Below are 16827 nucleotides of genomic sequence, written 5' to 3'. Positions count from 1 at the left end.
TGCAAATCAGTCTTGGCCCTGTGCCTCATGGTAAGAGTCTAGCCTGGACTGCCAAGCCAGGTCCTCCCTGGACCGGAAACAAGCATCCTGGGACCTGTTTCTGGGATTCACCCCCAATCAGCCAGGGTAGGTTTAATCCAGTGGCACAGTGAGCCTCGGACCCACGTCTGGGCATATCCGGCGCACTTAGGGTGAGACACCAAAAGAAACACAATTCAGCCACTTTAGGTAGGAATGGAGGGGCTGTGAGGCCGGCTGGGAGGATTGAGAGACAATCACAAGGGAAAATTAATGAATAATTAATTTTCCCTTGTTCTTGTCTCTCAAAACCCCACCACCCATGCCGGCCCAACTGCCCCACCGCTCTTACGTGCAGCGGCCGTGAGTGACACAATTGATCGACGGAATGGCAAACAAATCAGAACATTCACCCCAAGTCAAGAGATCTGGGTTACATCCATCATCTTTTGCTCACCATGCCACCCCAGTTTAGACCTGGCCATATGCAAATCAGTCTTGACCCTGTGCCTCATGGGAACAGTCTTGCCTGAACTGCCAAATCAGGTCCTCCCTGGACTGGAAACAAGCATGCTGCGACCAGTTTCGGGGTTTCACCCCCTCATCAGCCAGGCTAACTTGAATCCAGTGGTACAATGAGCCCGGGACCCAATTCTGTGGGAATACCCGGCGCACTTAGGGCGAGAAAGCAAAAGACCAAGCAAAACCCCTTGTGATAGGGATAAAAACAGCAAGGAGAAAAAGAGGTATGACGGGAACCATTAGATCAAGTCGTCCTCAACTTAGAGCGAAATGTTTCAGCCTATGACCTTGAAAATGTCATGGCTTTCTTCAGGATAGTGAGTGAGCTACTGCTGTAATAGCGTAAAGAAATAACAACAATGGTAAGTGTTTCAGTAAACTGAATTTGATACTAGACCAGTGATAAAGGGGTAGCAAGATGGTGGATTCACTGGTGGTACCTGTAGGGGAACAAAAAACAACATACTGAGCATATACTGCACATACTGGTCCTGGGGTTCAGTTCAGGGGGCAAGCTCGAGATCAAGCCCTTGGAGATTTTTATTTATTTTATTTTAAAAGTTTTCTATAGCGCTGGCTAGACCCGGAGGTATCAGAGCGCTTTACATGAGCATCAGATCATAGTTACAGGTTACATCATTACAAAGGTTGCACAGTTCTTAGAGTATGGCAACATAGTTACTTGTAAGGTAGAGATGAACAATATTGAATGTGTGTGGGTATTGCACTCTATTCTCCTGTTGTATGCTTTTTTCATACGGTATGTGTGCAATGTTGGATTAGTGCCTGCTACACTATGATAAACATTTGTATTAGGCCTGGCCCTTACAAGTGACCAGTACTCCAACATGCACTACGAAAATTCAATTGAGTACGTTCAGCATTTTGATATAATCTTATCTGTGCATTTAATTTGAATTACAATTCATCACAATTTTATAATCCTACATATACAAGTCAAAGGTAATTTTGCGTAAACAAGTAATTAGATTTTCATGATATCAAGACATCAATAAAATGCGATCAAAACACAACATTCTTTGGCAAAATTCTTGCGAAAACCCAATGCATTTCGGGGCTTAAGCCCCTTCGTCAGGGGTCTGTAGACAAAAGAAAAGTGAAAGAAAAAAAGAAGAAAGAAAGGAAACAATGGTTACTCTTGATGTCTTTAGAGGGTTCTATGTTTTGTTTTAATCATAACTAGTGATTTGTGCCGCCTGTCTTACCTCAAGTACGAGGTGTTTCAATCAGTCTAGAGGTGCACGATCTGTAGTTTCACTACAATCGGTCTAGAGTGGGAGAAGAACCTTATTGTCAAAAGTGTCTTAAAAGGAACGTGGCTGTAAAGAAAGGCTGTTGCCATAGAGAAAACGGGACTTTCAAGTTTTTGATTCCCATACCTGAGTCTGAATTATTGAATACGTATCTGCAAAAAACAGAAATAAATAAATAGAAGGAATTGTTTTACCAATTTTGAGCTTGGTCAGTTATAATACGTGTTAAATATTAAGGTGTCTAACGCTCACCTGTCTTCGTTGTGCTCACGCGTTAGGGAGGTTGCTTTAAGGGAAAAATGAAGGAAAAAATAAGAATAAGGAGTCCATTGAACATCGATATGTTTGTTCAAGGTTTATGGGCGCATTTGCAAAAAAGAGGACCAGGGTAAGTTTTTACCTGCGAGCCTTCTTTCAGTCGACTAACGGTCTCGCTTTTCAAGTTTGCTCGTTTTTAACTGTGAAAACAGGAATACAGGAATACGCGTTACATCAGCATCTTTCTGTATAAGCTCGATAACAGCAAATTTGCTGAAAGCTTCAAGAATTGAACGAAAAGTTCAAAACTTACCGTTTTCTAACAACGAAACTGCGCGTATCGGCGTCTCCGGTCGAGGATGGCGATCAAAGACAGTCATTCCCGTTAATAGTCCTTTTTCGAGTGCTTACGTGTTACCTCTAGCAGTTTGGCGATAGAAAGAGGACTAGCGTATTTTGCTTGTTGGGATAGCGGCCATATTTGCGTCTCGACTTATTCGATCTATGCTATGAGGGAGGATATGTTGTTTGTTGTTTTAAAGGGGTAACCTCAACTTAAGAAGTACAAGAAAGGAAAAGACAAAATATTTTAGTCGTAGGATCCTCATGAATTTGAAGAAAGCTACTTCCGTTTCTAGCTCATTTGTACGGTAAGTACTCACAAAAGTGGTGCCTTTATTCAGTAGATTTTCTTCAAATTTAGACAAAGAATAGTGTGAAATGTTAATCACGAGGTTTTGGTCTGACTCCGTAGACCCGTTTTCGCGCAGTTTCGTTGTTAGAAAACGGTAAGCTTTGAACTTTTCGTTCAATTTTTGAAGCTTTCAGCAATTTTGCTGTTATCGAGCTTATACAGAAAGACGCTGATTTAACGCGTATTCCTGTATTCCTGTTTTCACAGTCAAAAACGAGCAAACTTGAAAAGCGAGACCGTTAGTCGACTGAAAGAAGGCTCGCAGGTAAAAACTTACCCTGGTCCTCTTTTTTGCAAATGTGCCCATAAACCTTGAACAAACATATCGATGTTCAATGGACTCTTTATTCTTATTTTTTCCTTAATTTTTCCCTTAAAGCAACCTCCCTAACGCGTGAGCACAACAAAGACAGGTGAGCGTTAGACACCTTAAGATTTAACACGTATTATAACTGACCAAGCTCAAAATTGGTAAAACAATTCCTTCTATTTATTTATTTCTGTTTTTTGCAGATACGTATTCAATAATTCAGACTCAGGTATGGGAATCAAAAACTTGAAAGTCCCGTTTTCTCTATGGCAACAGCCTTTCTTTACAGCCACGTTCCTTTTAAGACACTTTTGACAATAAGGTTCTTCTCCCACTCTAGACCGATTGTAGTGAAACTACAGATCGTGCACCTCTAGACTGATTGAAACACCTCGTACTTGAGGTAAGACAGGCAGCACAAATCACTAGTTATGATTAAAACAAAACATAGAACCCTCTTTCTTTCTTCTTTTTTTCTTTCACTTTTTTCTTTTGTCTACAGCCCCCTGACGAAGGGGCTTAAGCCCTGAAATGCATTGGGTTTTCGCAAGAATTTTGCCAAAGAATGTTGTGTTTTGATCGCATTTTATTGATGTCTTGATATCATGAAAATCTAATTACTTGTTTACGCAAAATTACCTTTGACTTGTATATGTAGGATTATAAAATTGCGATGAATTGTAATTCAAATTAAATGCACAGATAAGATTATATCAAAATGCTGAACGTACTCAATTGAATTTTCGTAGTGTATGTTGGAGTCCTGGTCACTTGTAAGGGCCAGGCCTAATACAAACGAGATAAACAATAAGCACAAATACGTAAGGGGAAAAGAAGGCAAGGTGAGAGATTCAGGGGGGATCGAGTAGGGCAAATAGACAGATAATGAAGGTGGGAGAGAGGAGTGGAGGGGAGGGTGAGAGTCACAGCATGGGGAGAAGAGGGGAAGGGTGACGGGGACACAAACCGGTAGACGAGTCAAGGCAACGTCCAAAGTCCAGTAAGCTGTGAACCCAGTGGAAGTGGTATCCCTTTCCTATCTCTATTGCAAGAGGCTCCCTTTATGCAGTGGACTCTCTCAGAGAGGTCTCTGAGACTCCAAGGCCTACATACTTGATCCTTCCCCAAAAAGGGGAGAGGGAGTGCTTTGGCAAGGGGTGCCATACCATACCTCAAGTGTGAGTGGCTCCCTTGGCGCAGTGGACTCACTCAGCGGGTTCGCTGAGACTCCGGAGTATAAATAGTGGATCTTTCCCCAACAAGGGCAGAAGGAGTGCTTAGTCATAGGGCACAAAGGACAGGGGTTAGGCAGAGTAGCAGGCAAGGGGAGAGATTCAGGGGAGAGAGGATAAGAGCTAGGGAAGAGACAATAAGGAGAGACGAAAAGAAGTCTGCCTAAAGACCGACTGGGTAAGTGACGACCAAGGAGAGAATCCACGGCCCATCTCCCCTATAGCTAAACCAAGTAGCTCCATCAGGCATCAGACAAAATAGTTCAGTCTCAAAACATTGAGAGAGGAGGGAGGGAGAGACATAAATAGAGGGAGGATGCGGTAGGAGACAATAGGAGAGACAAAAGGAAGTGCAACAATGTGGTTCAACAATATACTAGAAGAAAATCAACAAGTAAACATTAAATAAAACAATCAGCAATACAATTAGGGGAGGAGTGAAAGGCGAGAGAAAGTAGTGGGGGGTAGGGGACGAGAGGAGTGAGGATAAGGGAAGAGACAACCATAGAGACGAAAGGAAGTCTGTCTAAGTGTGGCTCACTGGTTAGAGCAGGCAGACCCGGACGCTGAGATCAGGCCCGGGACCAAGGTTCAATTACCGACACGGCAGGGTCTTGAGCCCAAAATGTCCACGGACTCGGTAATTCTCGCTTTGGTGCCTACTCGAATCACAGGTTCACACTCTGCCACTCTGGGCAATAGCTTGCTTAATCTCCACAATGGCCCCCCGCGGCGGGATGCCTGGCTTTCACCTTGGGGATACCAAGGGATAACCAGGACGGGTTCCCAATGCAAAGCGCTTTGAGACCTGGCGGTGATATTGCGCTAAATAAAAACCCATCCATCCATCCACCCATCCGTCTAAGGTTCACAGAAAAATAGGGTAGGGAACAAAGGGCAAGGGCATGTGAGAGATGAGGACAGAGGACAGAAGCTGGAAAGAGTAGGAGCGGAGAGGGGGGAAGGTTGCATGAGGTGCATAAGGTTTGAACAGAGGCACGTATCTCCTGCCTGGGGGCTGTATTGTTGTGACCATGTTTAGATAGTGAAAGGTCCTGGGTGGGGGGAAGGGAAATTGAGAGGAGGCGTATTGGGCAAAGGAAGAGAGGTAAATCAGGTCACGTGAGAAGTTAAGGGAGGGCAGTGTGTTGAAGCTGTGGAGGGAGAGACGTGGAAAGGGAGGAGTGGAAGGACGCGGTGTTGGGAAAGGGTAATGGGAGGATTCGGCAGAGGAGAAGAAAAAAGAGAGGGAATGTGGTCACACGATGATATGAGAGAAAGAGGCCAGAGACATGAGAATATGAGTCATGTAAATAGGTACGAAGGAAGCGGTAGTCAGACGGAGTTAGGAGGTAGTGGGAGAGACAGTAGTTGGGAGGTAGAAGGCAAAAGTTATCTGACGGTCTTTTCCTCTCCGTCCTCAGCAAGGCACCACTGCAGGCCAGTCCTTCAGTTTCTTCTTGGTCCTTCTAGTCAGGCAGAGGTTCGTTGTGGTAAAACTGGATCTAATTTCTTAGGAGCCTGGCTACTACCTTTATACTCAAGTTCTTTTCTCTTTGCAGGCCAGGGGGCCTGAGCCTGGTTCAACCCGGTTTTGGAGCACTCAGTTGACAGGAAGCTGCAGTCTTCTTTCAGGGTGCAGGGCAGGGACATCAGACGCTCCGCAGGAGGTGGAGTCAGCATTGTGGTGGTGGAGCACAACCCTATTCAGAGTCAAGGACTATTCCGCCCACCCATCCTGGTGTAAGTACTCTATTCACCACCTTGGAGCCCCGACCGTCCCCGGGAATTCCCCAGCCCTGCCACTCATACTTACCCAGACAGCAGATAAACATCCTGGCAGAGGCGGGCTGAAATAGTCAGGCGAGCGAATGCTAACTTTCTAAAAGTAGCATTCGCAAACACAGGATATTAAAATAAACCTTGCGAAAGGAAGTATTTTATTATTCTGAGTTTAGGCATACTAAACTCGACGTGCCACCGTGTTCCCTGAGCCTGCCGGCTCTATAGCGTGTAATAATTCCGGCAGATCACTCTGGCCTATGAGAACAGGTAGTCCTTCAATAGTGAAAAACGGAAAATGGCTGTAATTTACTATTAGGACATGCCACACACTTCAGGGATTGTCCTACCTTATGCTTACAATGCACCCTGCCCGTGGGCCTACCATAAGGGTGACTGATATGAAGTTAAGGGAAGGTTTCGGGACTGGCGAGTGTGTGCACTTGCGCAGTCAGCATGACAGTACGGGACTGTACGCGGGTTCTGCAATGGCAGACCCAAGACACATCTTACGGAGCCGCTTCTGTGGGTTGCGCAACCAGCGCTGCAAGCCCACCAGCAGCATTTGTATTTACAAGCCCTGGCACTCCTGGTGCACGTTACTGGGGACTGACTGTAAACCAAATAAGCCAATCATGGAAATCAATTACGGGTACACTTTACATTGGGAGCACTTGCACTGTGGCACCTAGATAGACCGTCAGCATTGGCGTGGTCTACACCAGGACGATGTTCCACCGTAAAGTCCATACCCTGTAGGGAGATGGACCACCTCAACAGTTTTGGGTCCTCACCCCTCATTTGCATCAACCATCTGAGGGGCCTGTGGTCTGTCTGAAGTGAGACCGAAACAAGTAGGGTCTTAGCTTCTTCAATGCCCAGACCACAGCGAAAGCTTCTCGCTCTATCACACTCCACCTCTGTTCCCGTGGAAGTAACCTCCGACTGATGAAGGCTACAGCTTGATCACAGCCCTCCTCAGTCATCTGTGAAAGAACAGCCCCTACCCCATGCTCAGAAGCATCTATCTGTACTAGGAACTCTTTGGAGAAATCAGGAGCCAGGAGCACAGGCGCATGGCAGTCTTCAGGGTGTTGAATGCTTTCTGACAGGCGTCAGTCCAGATCACTTTCCGGGCTGCTTCTTCAAAGTCAGCTCTGTCAAGGGGGCAACAATGGTGCCATATCCCTTGACAAACCTCCTGTAGTACCCGGTGAGTCCTAGGAAGGCCCTGACCTCTGTTTGGGTCTTGGGGGCTTCCCAAGCTAGGATGGTTTGAATCTTGGGCTGAAGGGGCGCTACCTGGCCGCTCCCAACTTAGTGTCCCAAGTACACCACGGAACCCTGCCCGATCTGACACTTGCTTGCCTTGATCGTGAGGCCTGCCTTGCGCAGCGCTGTCAACACTTCCCAGAGATGTCGCAGGTGTTCTTCCCATGTGCTGCTGAACACCGCGATGTCATCCAGGTAAGCGGCACTGAACTCATCCAGTCCGACCAACACCTGGTTGACAAATCTCTGAAAGGTGGCAGGGGCGTTCTTCATCTCAAATGGCATAACCCGGAACTGGAAATGCACATCGGGGGTTTAGAACGCTGACCCCTCTTTGGCCCCGTCAGTTAAGGCGATCTGCCAGTACCCAGACGTTAAATCAAACGTACTGCGGTACCGGGCAGCCCCCAACCGATCGATGAGCTTGTCAGCTCTGGGGATGGGGTGCGCGTCAGTCTTCGTGACTGAATTGAGCCCTCGATAGTCCACACAGAACCAGAGTTCAGGTGTGGCTCCCGGCGTCACAGCCTTCGGGACCAAGACCACTGGGCTGGCACAGGGACTGCTGGATGACTCAACCACCCCAAGAGCAAGCATCTTCGAGACCTCCTCCTTGATGCAGGCTCTTACCCTGTCAGTTACCCAGTAAGCCTTGTGCTTTACAGGTAAACTGTCTCCCGTGTCCACATCATGGACGCACCATTCTGTGATACCCGGAACCAGGGAGAACAGATCAGGAAAGTGCCACAGCAATTGGCGGCAGTCATTCCGTTGTTCAGGGGTCAGTGTGGGTGAGAGGTTAACTCCATCCACTGACCCATAGTTCTCTGAGGCTACCAAGAGGTCAGGAAGAGGCTCGGTCTCCTCCTCCATCCCGTTATCGATTGCCAACAGCATGCCCACTTCGGACCTCTCCAAGTAGGGCTTAAGGCGGTTAACATGTAGGACTCTCAAAGGGTTCCTGGGAGATTGCAAGTTCACCAGGTAGGTGACAGGACTCTTGCGCTCCACAACCTCAAATGGTCCTGTCCCCTTATCCTGAATTGCACAAGGCTCAACTGGGGCCAAGACCCACACCTTTTGTCCAAGCTGAAGCTCTACCAGAGTGGCATTCTGGTCGTAACACCGCTTCATCTCCTCCTGGCTGGCTTCCAGGTTTGCCTCAGCAAATTGCCTGAATCGCCTGGTCTGGTTTCGGAAGGCCAGCATGTAGCTATATACACTCTGGGGAGGTTTCATGGGAGATTGCTCCCAGCCTTCCCAAACCAGACTCAGTGGTCCTCTGACCGGGTGACCGTACAAAAGCTCAAAGGGACTGAAACCGAGCGACTTCTGAGGCACCTCTCGGTATGCGAAGAGAAGGCATGGCAAGAGTCCCACTTACGCCTCATCGGTCCTTCTAGGCCCATGATCAAGCCTTTTAGAGTTCGGTTGAATCTCTCAACCAACCCGTTTCCTTGGGGATGGTAAGGGGTGGTGAACTTGTAGGTTACACCACACTCTTGCCAAAGGGACTTCATATATTTCGATATGAAATTGGTGCCTCTGTCATACACCACCTCTAGAGGGAATCCCACTCGGGAGAAAATTCCCATCAGTGCTTTTCCCACCACGGGGGCCGTCACTGTCCTCAGATGGATGGCTTCAGGGTACCGGGTGGCATGGTCCACCAAGACCAGGATGAACCTGTTGCCCATGGCTGTCTTGGGGTCCAGAGGCCCCACAATGTCAATTCCCACTCGCTGGAATGGGGTACTGACGACTGGGAATGGCTGGAGGGGAGGCTTGTGCTTCCCTCCACTCTTACCACTTGGCTGGCAAGTCTGGCACGTTCTACAGTGAGCGTCTGAGCTCCTGTGCATTTGGGGCCAATAAAAGTGGGCGACAAGCCTGTCATAGGTCTTGTCCATCCCCAAATGTCCTGCTAACGGAACATCGTGAGCCAGCCCCAGTAGGAAGGCTCTGAACTTCTGGGGTACCACCAGCGCACGGGCTGACCCAGGTTCAGCAACCTTTGGCTCGGAATACAGGAGGTCGTTCTCCCAGTAGACTAAGTGTTTTCCAGACTGAACACCATTGGCTTGGTTTGCAGCCTGCTGCCGCATACCTACGAGAGAAGGACACTCTCTCTGCTCCTTGCAGAATTCCTCCCTGGAGGGACCTCCTTCTTGCTGCCAATGGGTCAGCTCAGGCAGGTCCCCCAGTTCGGCAATCTGTTCCCCGGTAGGCTCCCGGGCATCCCCCTCTTCGGGGCCGGCTGTCCGCGCCCCTTGTGCCTTCTCTCTAAAGCCAGGAAAACAACAGGAGCCAGGCCCTTGGGGACGGGTGAGGAGGCTGAACCTTATTTTACACTACCATACCAAAACTTGCCTCATCACCTACATTTAAATCCACAATCAAGGAAAGTTGAACACGCAACCAGTCGTATTCAACGAGGTATTTTTATTTTTACCAGATTGACTTTTCAATTAATCAAAAATTCAAAAAGACGGATTAAACACAAAAAAAGACACATTCCTACGTGACATATTTACATCATGAGTATCATGTTCTTCCACTATACAAATATATTACTAGTTTTGCTTGAAAAAACAGTCAAAAAACAAAATGAGTGATGATTTTAAAACAAACAGAACATTTCAACCATGTGCAACAAACAACAATACATTTACCACTGTAAAAGGCGATTAAAGAACAAATGAAAAAAGAAAGAGAAAGGTAGAAAAAGAAGCAAAGTTAATTTGAGAGTTTTTGCCGTCAGCAAAAAATGCTGGTATAAGGGAATGGATCACAATAAATCCTTTCTAACAGGCCGACGCGTTTCGATTCCAGTGAGTGATTTCCTGGAATCTCATCAGGGCGCAAACAATTCTGTCTGTGGGAAAAATTAAAAAGCTCCTGAGCCTCTCCTTCAGGCTCCAGGACCTCTTCAACACCCCTACTGGCTGCCATTGACCGAGTGGTCACACATGCCCAGTCGGGTAGACCCACCATCCGCAGATGAGTCGTTTTCTCCACCTTTCCCCAAGGGGAGTTCTCCAAATCGTTCCCTAGCAAACAATCTACAGGCATGGAGATCCTCACAGCGACTTGCAGAGTACCTGAGACCTCCCCCCCACTCAAAAAGAACTTGAGTCACTGGACAGTGGCTCTCTGAGTTGTCAGCATTGAAAACCCTGCAGTAGGCATGGGGTACGACCTGCTCTTGAGACACCAGGTGCTGCCTCACCGCAGTCACACTGGCTCCTGTATCTCGAAGAGCCTCCACTTTCTTACTATTGATAGTCACTATAGCCCATATTTTTTAGTGTTAGTGGGTAGGTAGTTTTCGGGGACCATCTCACTGTCTCCTAGTGAGACTAGGGTCATCGGAACGGGATCCCCACCCCTTTGGATTGCTACTTCCTCCCCAAAATTAACATTAGCCAGTTGCCGGGGTGGAGCACCAGTGGGTGCGGGTTTTCCAAATAGGCGAAACTTTGGATCATTGGCAACGTGACCCAAGTCGCCACACCTAAAACAGGTGATGGGCCCTCTCTGAACAGGTCTACCTGTCGGGGCCCCGGTCTGCTTCGGGGTGGAGGAGGCTGAGAACCTTTCCCTTGGTTCCCTTGGGGATTACTTTGGGGGCCTCTCTGGAACCCTTTCTGTTTTCCCCTGTCCCCCCACTCTTCTGCTGGGGACCCTGCCCACCTTTGGCTGAGTCTCCCAATGGACCCTTGTGGACCCTGGTGCTGAGCCAGCGGTCCGCTTCCTCAGCAAGCTTCCTCGGGTTGGACAGCTTGCTATCGATCAGGTGCTGGCGTAGCTCAGGAAAACAATTACTCGACAAGTGCTCCCACGCCATTAAATCAAGAAGCCCTTGAAAATCAGTTACTTTGCTACCCTTCACCCAACCATCCAGCGCTCTGCAGAAAAAGGTCACATACTCCACATACGTACCCCCAGCAATCTTGGTACAACCCCTAAACCTCTGACGATAAATCTCCAGGGTTAACCCAAACCTGGTTACTAAGGTCTCTTTCATATGTGGTTAGGAATTGCACATTTCGGAGGGAAGATCTAGCAGGGTATCCCGCCCCTCGGTAAGGAACCCTCCCCACAATCCAGCTCCCCAAACCTTGTCAGGGACCCGGTGGGAGGATATGGCTAACTCGTAGGCCCGGAACCACTGCCCTATGTCATCCCCCTTAAAGTACTCCTTCACTACATCTTTCAGTACGTAGACCCTTGACTCTACCTGTACCGACGTTGTGCTGCCACCAGGGGGGAGTTGTTCCCAAACTTTGAGCTTTCAGCTCCAACTCCTTTACTCTCATGTCATGGTCTAACTGGAGTTTCTATCTTCCATTGCCAAACGTTGCCTTTCCATCTCCATCTGTCCGTTCAATTTCACCATTTCCACTTCATGTGCTCTGGCTGCGGCCTTGTCTGCTAGCTCGTCGGACGACAGGACTCCGTTCACCTCGACCAGGCTATCTGGTGGATCCACCACCAGCTGGTTCTCTGGTACTCTAGATTCCTTCCAGGCCTTCAGCGCCTTGATGAATTGGATTTTCTTGGTGCATCCAGAGTGGGACACTGTGAACTTCTTGCAGTAGCCTTTCAACTGCTCTACTAGGCAGTTTTCGAGTCCTTCCCAGTCGACATCATCTACTCCTGAGATGATAGAGGCTGCTTTGTCGGCGGAGAGTGAGCCAGGCATGACTTCAATGGTTGGAGATTTCTTGACAAGAATTCAAAGACGATAAATCTGTGGCTTCGTTATAGGTCTGCTCTCACTATGTGGTGATCAGGAATTCACTGTACATAAATCATAAATGCAAATTCGAATCACATCCGCTGCGACCAATGTAAGAATCGGGGGTCTCCGGTTCGCACACGTATGCACTTGCAACAAACGGGGACCCTCTCCTCTAGTCAGGGTAAGGGAACTACTCCATCAGAATAACCCATGCTCACCCTCTAGGTTGCGTGGCGAGAGCAGTCAAGGCTAAACTTCAGGGCGATAGTTAGTTAAGCATTTATGATCACATACAGTAAACCCAATGACCCACCACAAACGGACACCAGTCGTAAGTTGTATCAAAAATACGTATACTTTATATAAAAGATATGCAGGACTATCACAAGACTATATAACGTTTAACGATTGAGCCAACAGATGTAAATAGGCAAAAGTTCTTAAGTGTTCTTGGTTTAGTAAGGTACGCTGAGTGTAGATCAGTGACGGATGACAGGGAAAACAAACGTTGCGGACCCTGGATCCGATGTGAACTCGGGACTGAGTTCACGTGTACCTTTGGTGGATTGTCCGAGGCGTTTCAGGCTCAACCATTAATGAGGGCGGACCCGGGACGAGGCCGGCGGTTCTCCATAGAAGTATCCGGCTCGGAGCTCCCTCGAGGTGCGAGGCAGGTGAGCGGGGCGGTGGAGGGTTGCGGCGATCCGGGGTCTTGAGCAGCTCACGGGGCGAGGCGCAGTTCAGGCCTGCGGGGCGTACTACTTCTTAGTACGCTGGGTCGTACCTGTTTATCTGTGTGGGGCGTCGCATCCTTAAGCAGACAGGTGCAGCACCGGACCTCTGGTCCCTACTGTAAATTGATGTATTGATTAGTGGTTCCATGATTGGACATATGGTCTCCTTGTCAGACCTTAGTACAGTGCACTGAGTAAGCCCAGGGCATGTAAATCCAAATGCCGCTAGTGGGCTTGCAGCACTGGTTGTGCCACCCACAGAAACGGCCTTGTAAAAGGTGTCTAAGGTCTACCATTGCAGAGCCTGCGTGCAGTCTCGTACTGTCATGCTGACTGGGCAAGTGCACCCACTGGCCAGTCCCTAAACCTTCCCTTTTCTTCATATGAGTCACCCCTATGGTAGGCCCACGGGCAGGGTGCATTGTAAGGAAAAGGTAGGACAAGCCCTGATGTGTGCGGCATGTCCTGATAGTAAATTACAGCCATCTTCGTTTTTCACTATTGCAAGGCTACCTGTTCTCCATAGGCCAGCATGGGCTGCTAGAATTATTACATTCTATAATCCTAACAGAATCAAAGAACATGGAAGAAATTCGAGTTTAGTATGCCTAGACTCAGAATGATAAAAAACATCTTTTAGTAAAATTTATTTTAATATTCTGTGTTTGCAAATACCATTTTTAGAAAGTAGGTATTTGCTTGCCTAACCATTTCAGCCGGCCTCTGCTAGGTTGTGCATTCCTTGTCTGGGTTTGTGTGTGACAGGACTGGGGAATTTCAGGAGACAGGCTGTGGCCACCCGGTGGTTAATAGCGAGATCAGCAACTAGATGGGAGGGAGGAGTTGCACCTGGGACCTGAATAGGCCCTGGACACTGAAAGAAGAGAAGGAAGACTGTCAACAGAGTACTCCTGGACTGTACTTGCCTTCCACAATGCTGGCTCCACCTCCTGTGGGGCGTCTGATGTTCCTGCCCTGCATGGTAAAAGGAAAGGAACAGTCTGGTAAACAGAGTGCTCAGGAACTGGTTTGAACTGGGCATAGGCCCCTCTCCCCTGAGAGAACAAAGGATTTTGGGGTATAAGTATTGGAACCCTGATCCCATGAAATTAGATCACTCCTGGAACTGACAAGACGAAACCTCTGCTGAGGAGAAGGAACCGGAAGACTATTCCCAAGCTGAAGTGCTGCTTGGAGGATTGGCCTGCAGTGGTTGCTGTAGGAAGGTGGATATCTGACTATATGGTTACCCCAACTGTTTGCCTAGTGTTTTGCTGGTTTTCAACTTACTTGGCCTGTGATCCTGCTATTCAGGGCCCCAGGCTATCTGCTTTCTCTATAAAATGGACTCCATGTACTTTAGGTACATACCTGATTGGGTATTAGGTCACCTCTGTGAGCCCCTGTATAGTGTACCATAGGTACCCAGGGCATAGGTGCATCCAAGGCCTACCAGGGGCTGCAGCATGTATTATGCCACCCCTGGCTGTCCATCCAAACTGACCCCACAGGCTGATCACTCAGCTTGGGTAAGGTGGTGTAATCACCCCTTACTTATATATAGTATACCTATATCTACCCATGTATATATATACACATATGCACCTATAAGTCACTCCTATGGCAGGCCTCGATAGTCCTGGGGCAGAGTGCTTGGTTTTATGTGAGAGGGTGCTCTGGCATGAGCTGAGCCCCTCTGCAGCTTTAGGAACCATCTCCTTATAGCTGTTCTATGATATAGCCATACCATATACTCTTAAGTACATTATAATCCTCGCGGTTAATGCTAACTTTGGTTTGGCTTTATCAAAACATGTCGTGTAAGGTGTCAAACACTTTGGAATACTATCCCTGCCAATTCTGGCAGCGGGGGTAGCGTTCCACCCTTCTAGAGGGAAAAGATATGTTGGTTACTGCTTTACCAGGTTAAAGTTAAACAGAGCCTCAGCATCACAAAATGGATGCTGCTGCCACAGACACGAGTCTGACATCCTGCTTCTGGACGAAACTCCAACAGGGCAGGCCTGGACAATAGGTTTCCGGCCTTGGGAGGTGCTAGTACCTCCCCAGACAGGCTTTTAGTGTATTGGGGCAGGGAGGGCTGCAAAACAAGACATTGCCTGGGGCACACAAGGTGCTTCATGCATAGCCCAGTTCAAACTAGTTGCTGGGGCACTCCAGCCCCGCTCTGGCGTGAAACTGGACAAAGGGAAAGGGGTGTAACCACCCCCTTCCCAGTTCCACCCATAGGAGGGACCTAGCAGGTAATCCAGCCCCTAGATTAGTATAAAGATAGGAGCTGTGTCTAGAGACATTAGATTATCCTGGAAAGAAACTCTGATACAAATTCTTGGACCTTCGACGTTCTATACCGACTAGAACACTGAAGACATCTCCCTTGTGGTCAAGGAGTGACCACCCTGTTCAAACAGGCACCACCAGTAACTTGCCGGTCGGCTTTGTCGACGCTCCCGACGGATCCTGAAGACTCAGCGACGCAGGACCTGGACTCCCAGACTTCTTTGACTCTGGCCCACACCCACAGCAAAGCTGAGACCCATGGCGGACACGAGAGACGTGGGACCGGACTCCCTGGACATCCTGCATTTTGCTAACAGCGCGACTACAGACGCACCCTTGCAGTTGTGCATTGGGGTACAAGAAGCCCCAGACCCGAGCACCATTTGCACCGAAGCTCAGCCCCCCTCACTCCACGAGTGGCGCATGGGGCCCGCTCTTGCATTTCAGCTCGACGCATCTTCCCGGTTGCTAGCCCGTTGGCTAGTGAGCCCCCTGAAGGCGAACCTTTGAAATCATCTTGTTTTCCTTGTTTCTCCAGGCTTGCTCCAGCTTCCCTGCAAAGGAGAAGCTCCCCAAACCTTTTGCCTGTGTTTAGACACTGCAGGCGCCGCCTGTGGGTCTCCTCCTTCCTAACCTTTGGTTGTGTAGTGTAGCCCCAGCGATTCCCTAGGCCCTAGGCCTATTCACTATTCCTGAAGTGGTTCTTATACCACTTACTTAGTATATGGTTTGTGAGGCCCCTAGGGCAAAACTGTATTTGTGCAACTTATCGAATGCTAATTGAGTAACTTGTGATGTACTTCGATCTCTGACCTCAGAAAGAGTGCAGAGGGAGTGTGTTAGTAGTAAACACATATATATATTTGATATATACCTTGTGTGGTGTCCTTTCATTTGGTATTCAAGGGATTATAATTGGTAAAACAGCTGGCTTCACATGCTCTCTGAAGGTTTAGCCTAAGACTGCTGGTCCATGCTACGACTAACATAGCTTGTCTATAAGGTTGACTTTACAACCACCATCAATAAGGGTCGTTTAGACTGGTGCAGGGTGCCCACTAGAATAGTGGATATCGTATACCAGGCTAACTTCTCACAGTTGCCTGAACTGGATAGCGAGGTGGAAAGACTTTGTGGACTTTACCTTTATTTTCAACTTGTGCAAAAGATCTCCAAGGGCTTGGAAGAGCTTGCCCCCTGACCGAAGTCCCAGGACCAGTGGACTTCACCAGTCTTTGTGAATTACTGCTGGAAACAAGTGGCTACAGAAGTAGGGAGCTGTGACCGACTCTCCCGACCGGCCGGTGTCCATTGGCACCGCACTGAGCAACGTCCGCCTCGAACAACGCAAGCTCTGAGCTCACCGACGTTGTCAACGAGCCGTAGCTTGCACCGTGATGGAAGGGACACGGTGACCTCCAATGCTTTCTTTTTGTACACCGCGACGATCCCCGGAACCGGCTCACACATCCGTGCCGGCCGCCCCAAGGAAAAGGTACGACATTTGAGTGGGCCGGACCGCCACAGTCCGCTGGATTTGTTGGACGCTGTAGCCGGATGAGGCTACCGACTCGCACAGAACTTTGATTTACACCTTTTTAACCAGAAATCTTGAAGTTACATAGTACTGTGGATTATTTTTGTCGTTTATTGGTCTTGTGGTAACTCTATATAAAGTATACGTAT

The 16827-nt window shown here is 48.3% G+C and overlaps 1 protein-coding gene across 1 annotated transcript in view; it reads right to left on the bottom strand.

Moving 5' to 3' along the window:
* The window catches only part of LOC144758651 (uncharacterized), a 290698-nt gene that overhangs the window by 58740 nt on the left and 215131 nt on the right, over positions 1-16827 (bottom strand). Inside the window, exons 5-8 of the mRNA XM_078646440.1 lie at positions 11695-12088; positions 2242-2352; positions 2067-2100; positions 1941-1966 (exon numbers count right to left, since the gene is read on the bottom strand). Of these exons, the coding sequence (XP_078502566.1) occupies positions 1941-1966; positions 2067-2100; positions 2242-2352; positions 11695-12088 (565 nt within the window). The remainder of the gene's footprint in view (positions 1-1940; positions 1967-2066; positions 2101-2241; positions 2353-11694; positions 12089-16827) is intronic.

The sequence above is a fragment of the Lissotriton helveticus genome, chromosome 1_1 (genome assembly GCF_964261635.1).
Source record: "Lissotriton helveticus chromosome 1_1, aLisHel1.1, whole genome shotgun sequence".
NCBI lineage: Eukaryota > Metazoa > Chordata > Amphibia > Caudata > Salamandridae > Lissotriton > Lissotriton helveticus.
This window is presented reverse-complemented; position numbering and strand designations above follow the sequence as displayed.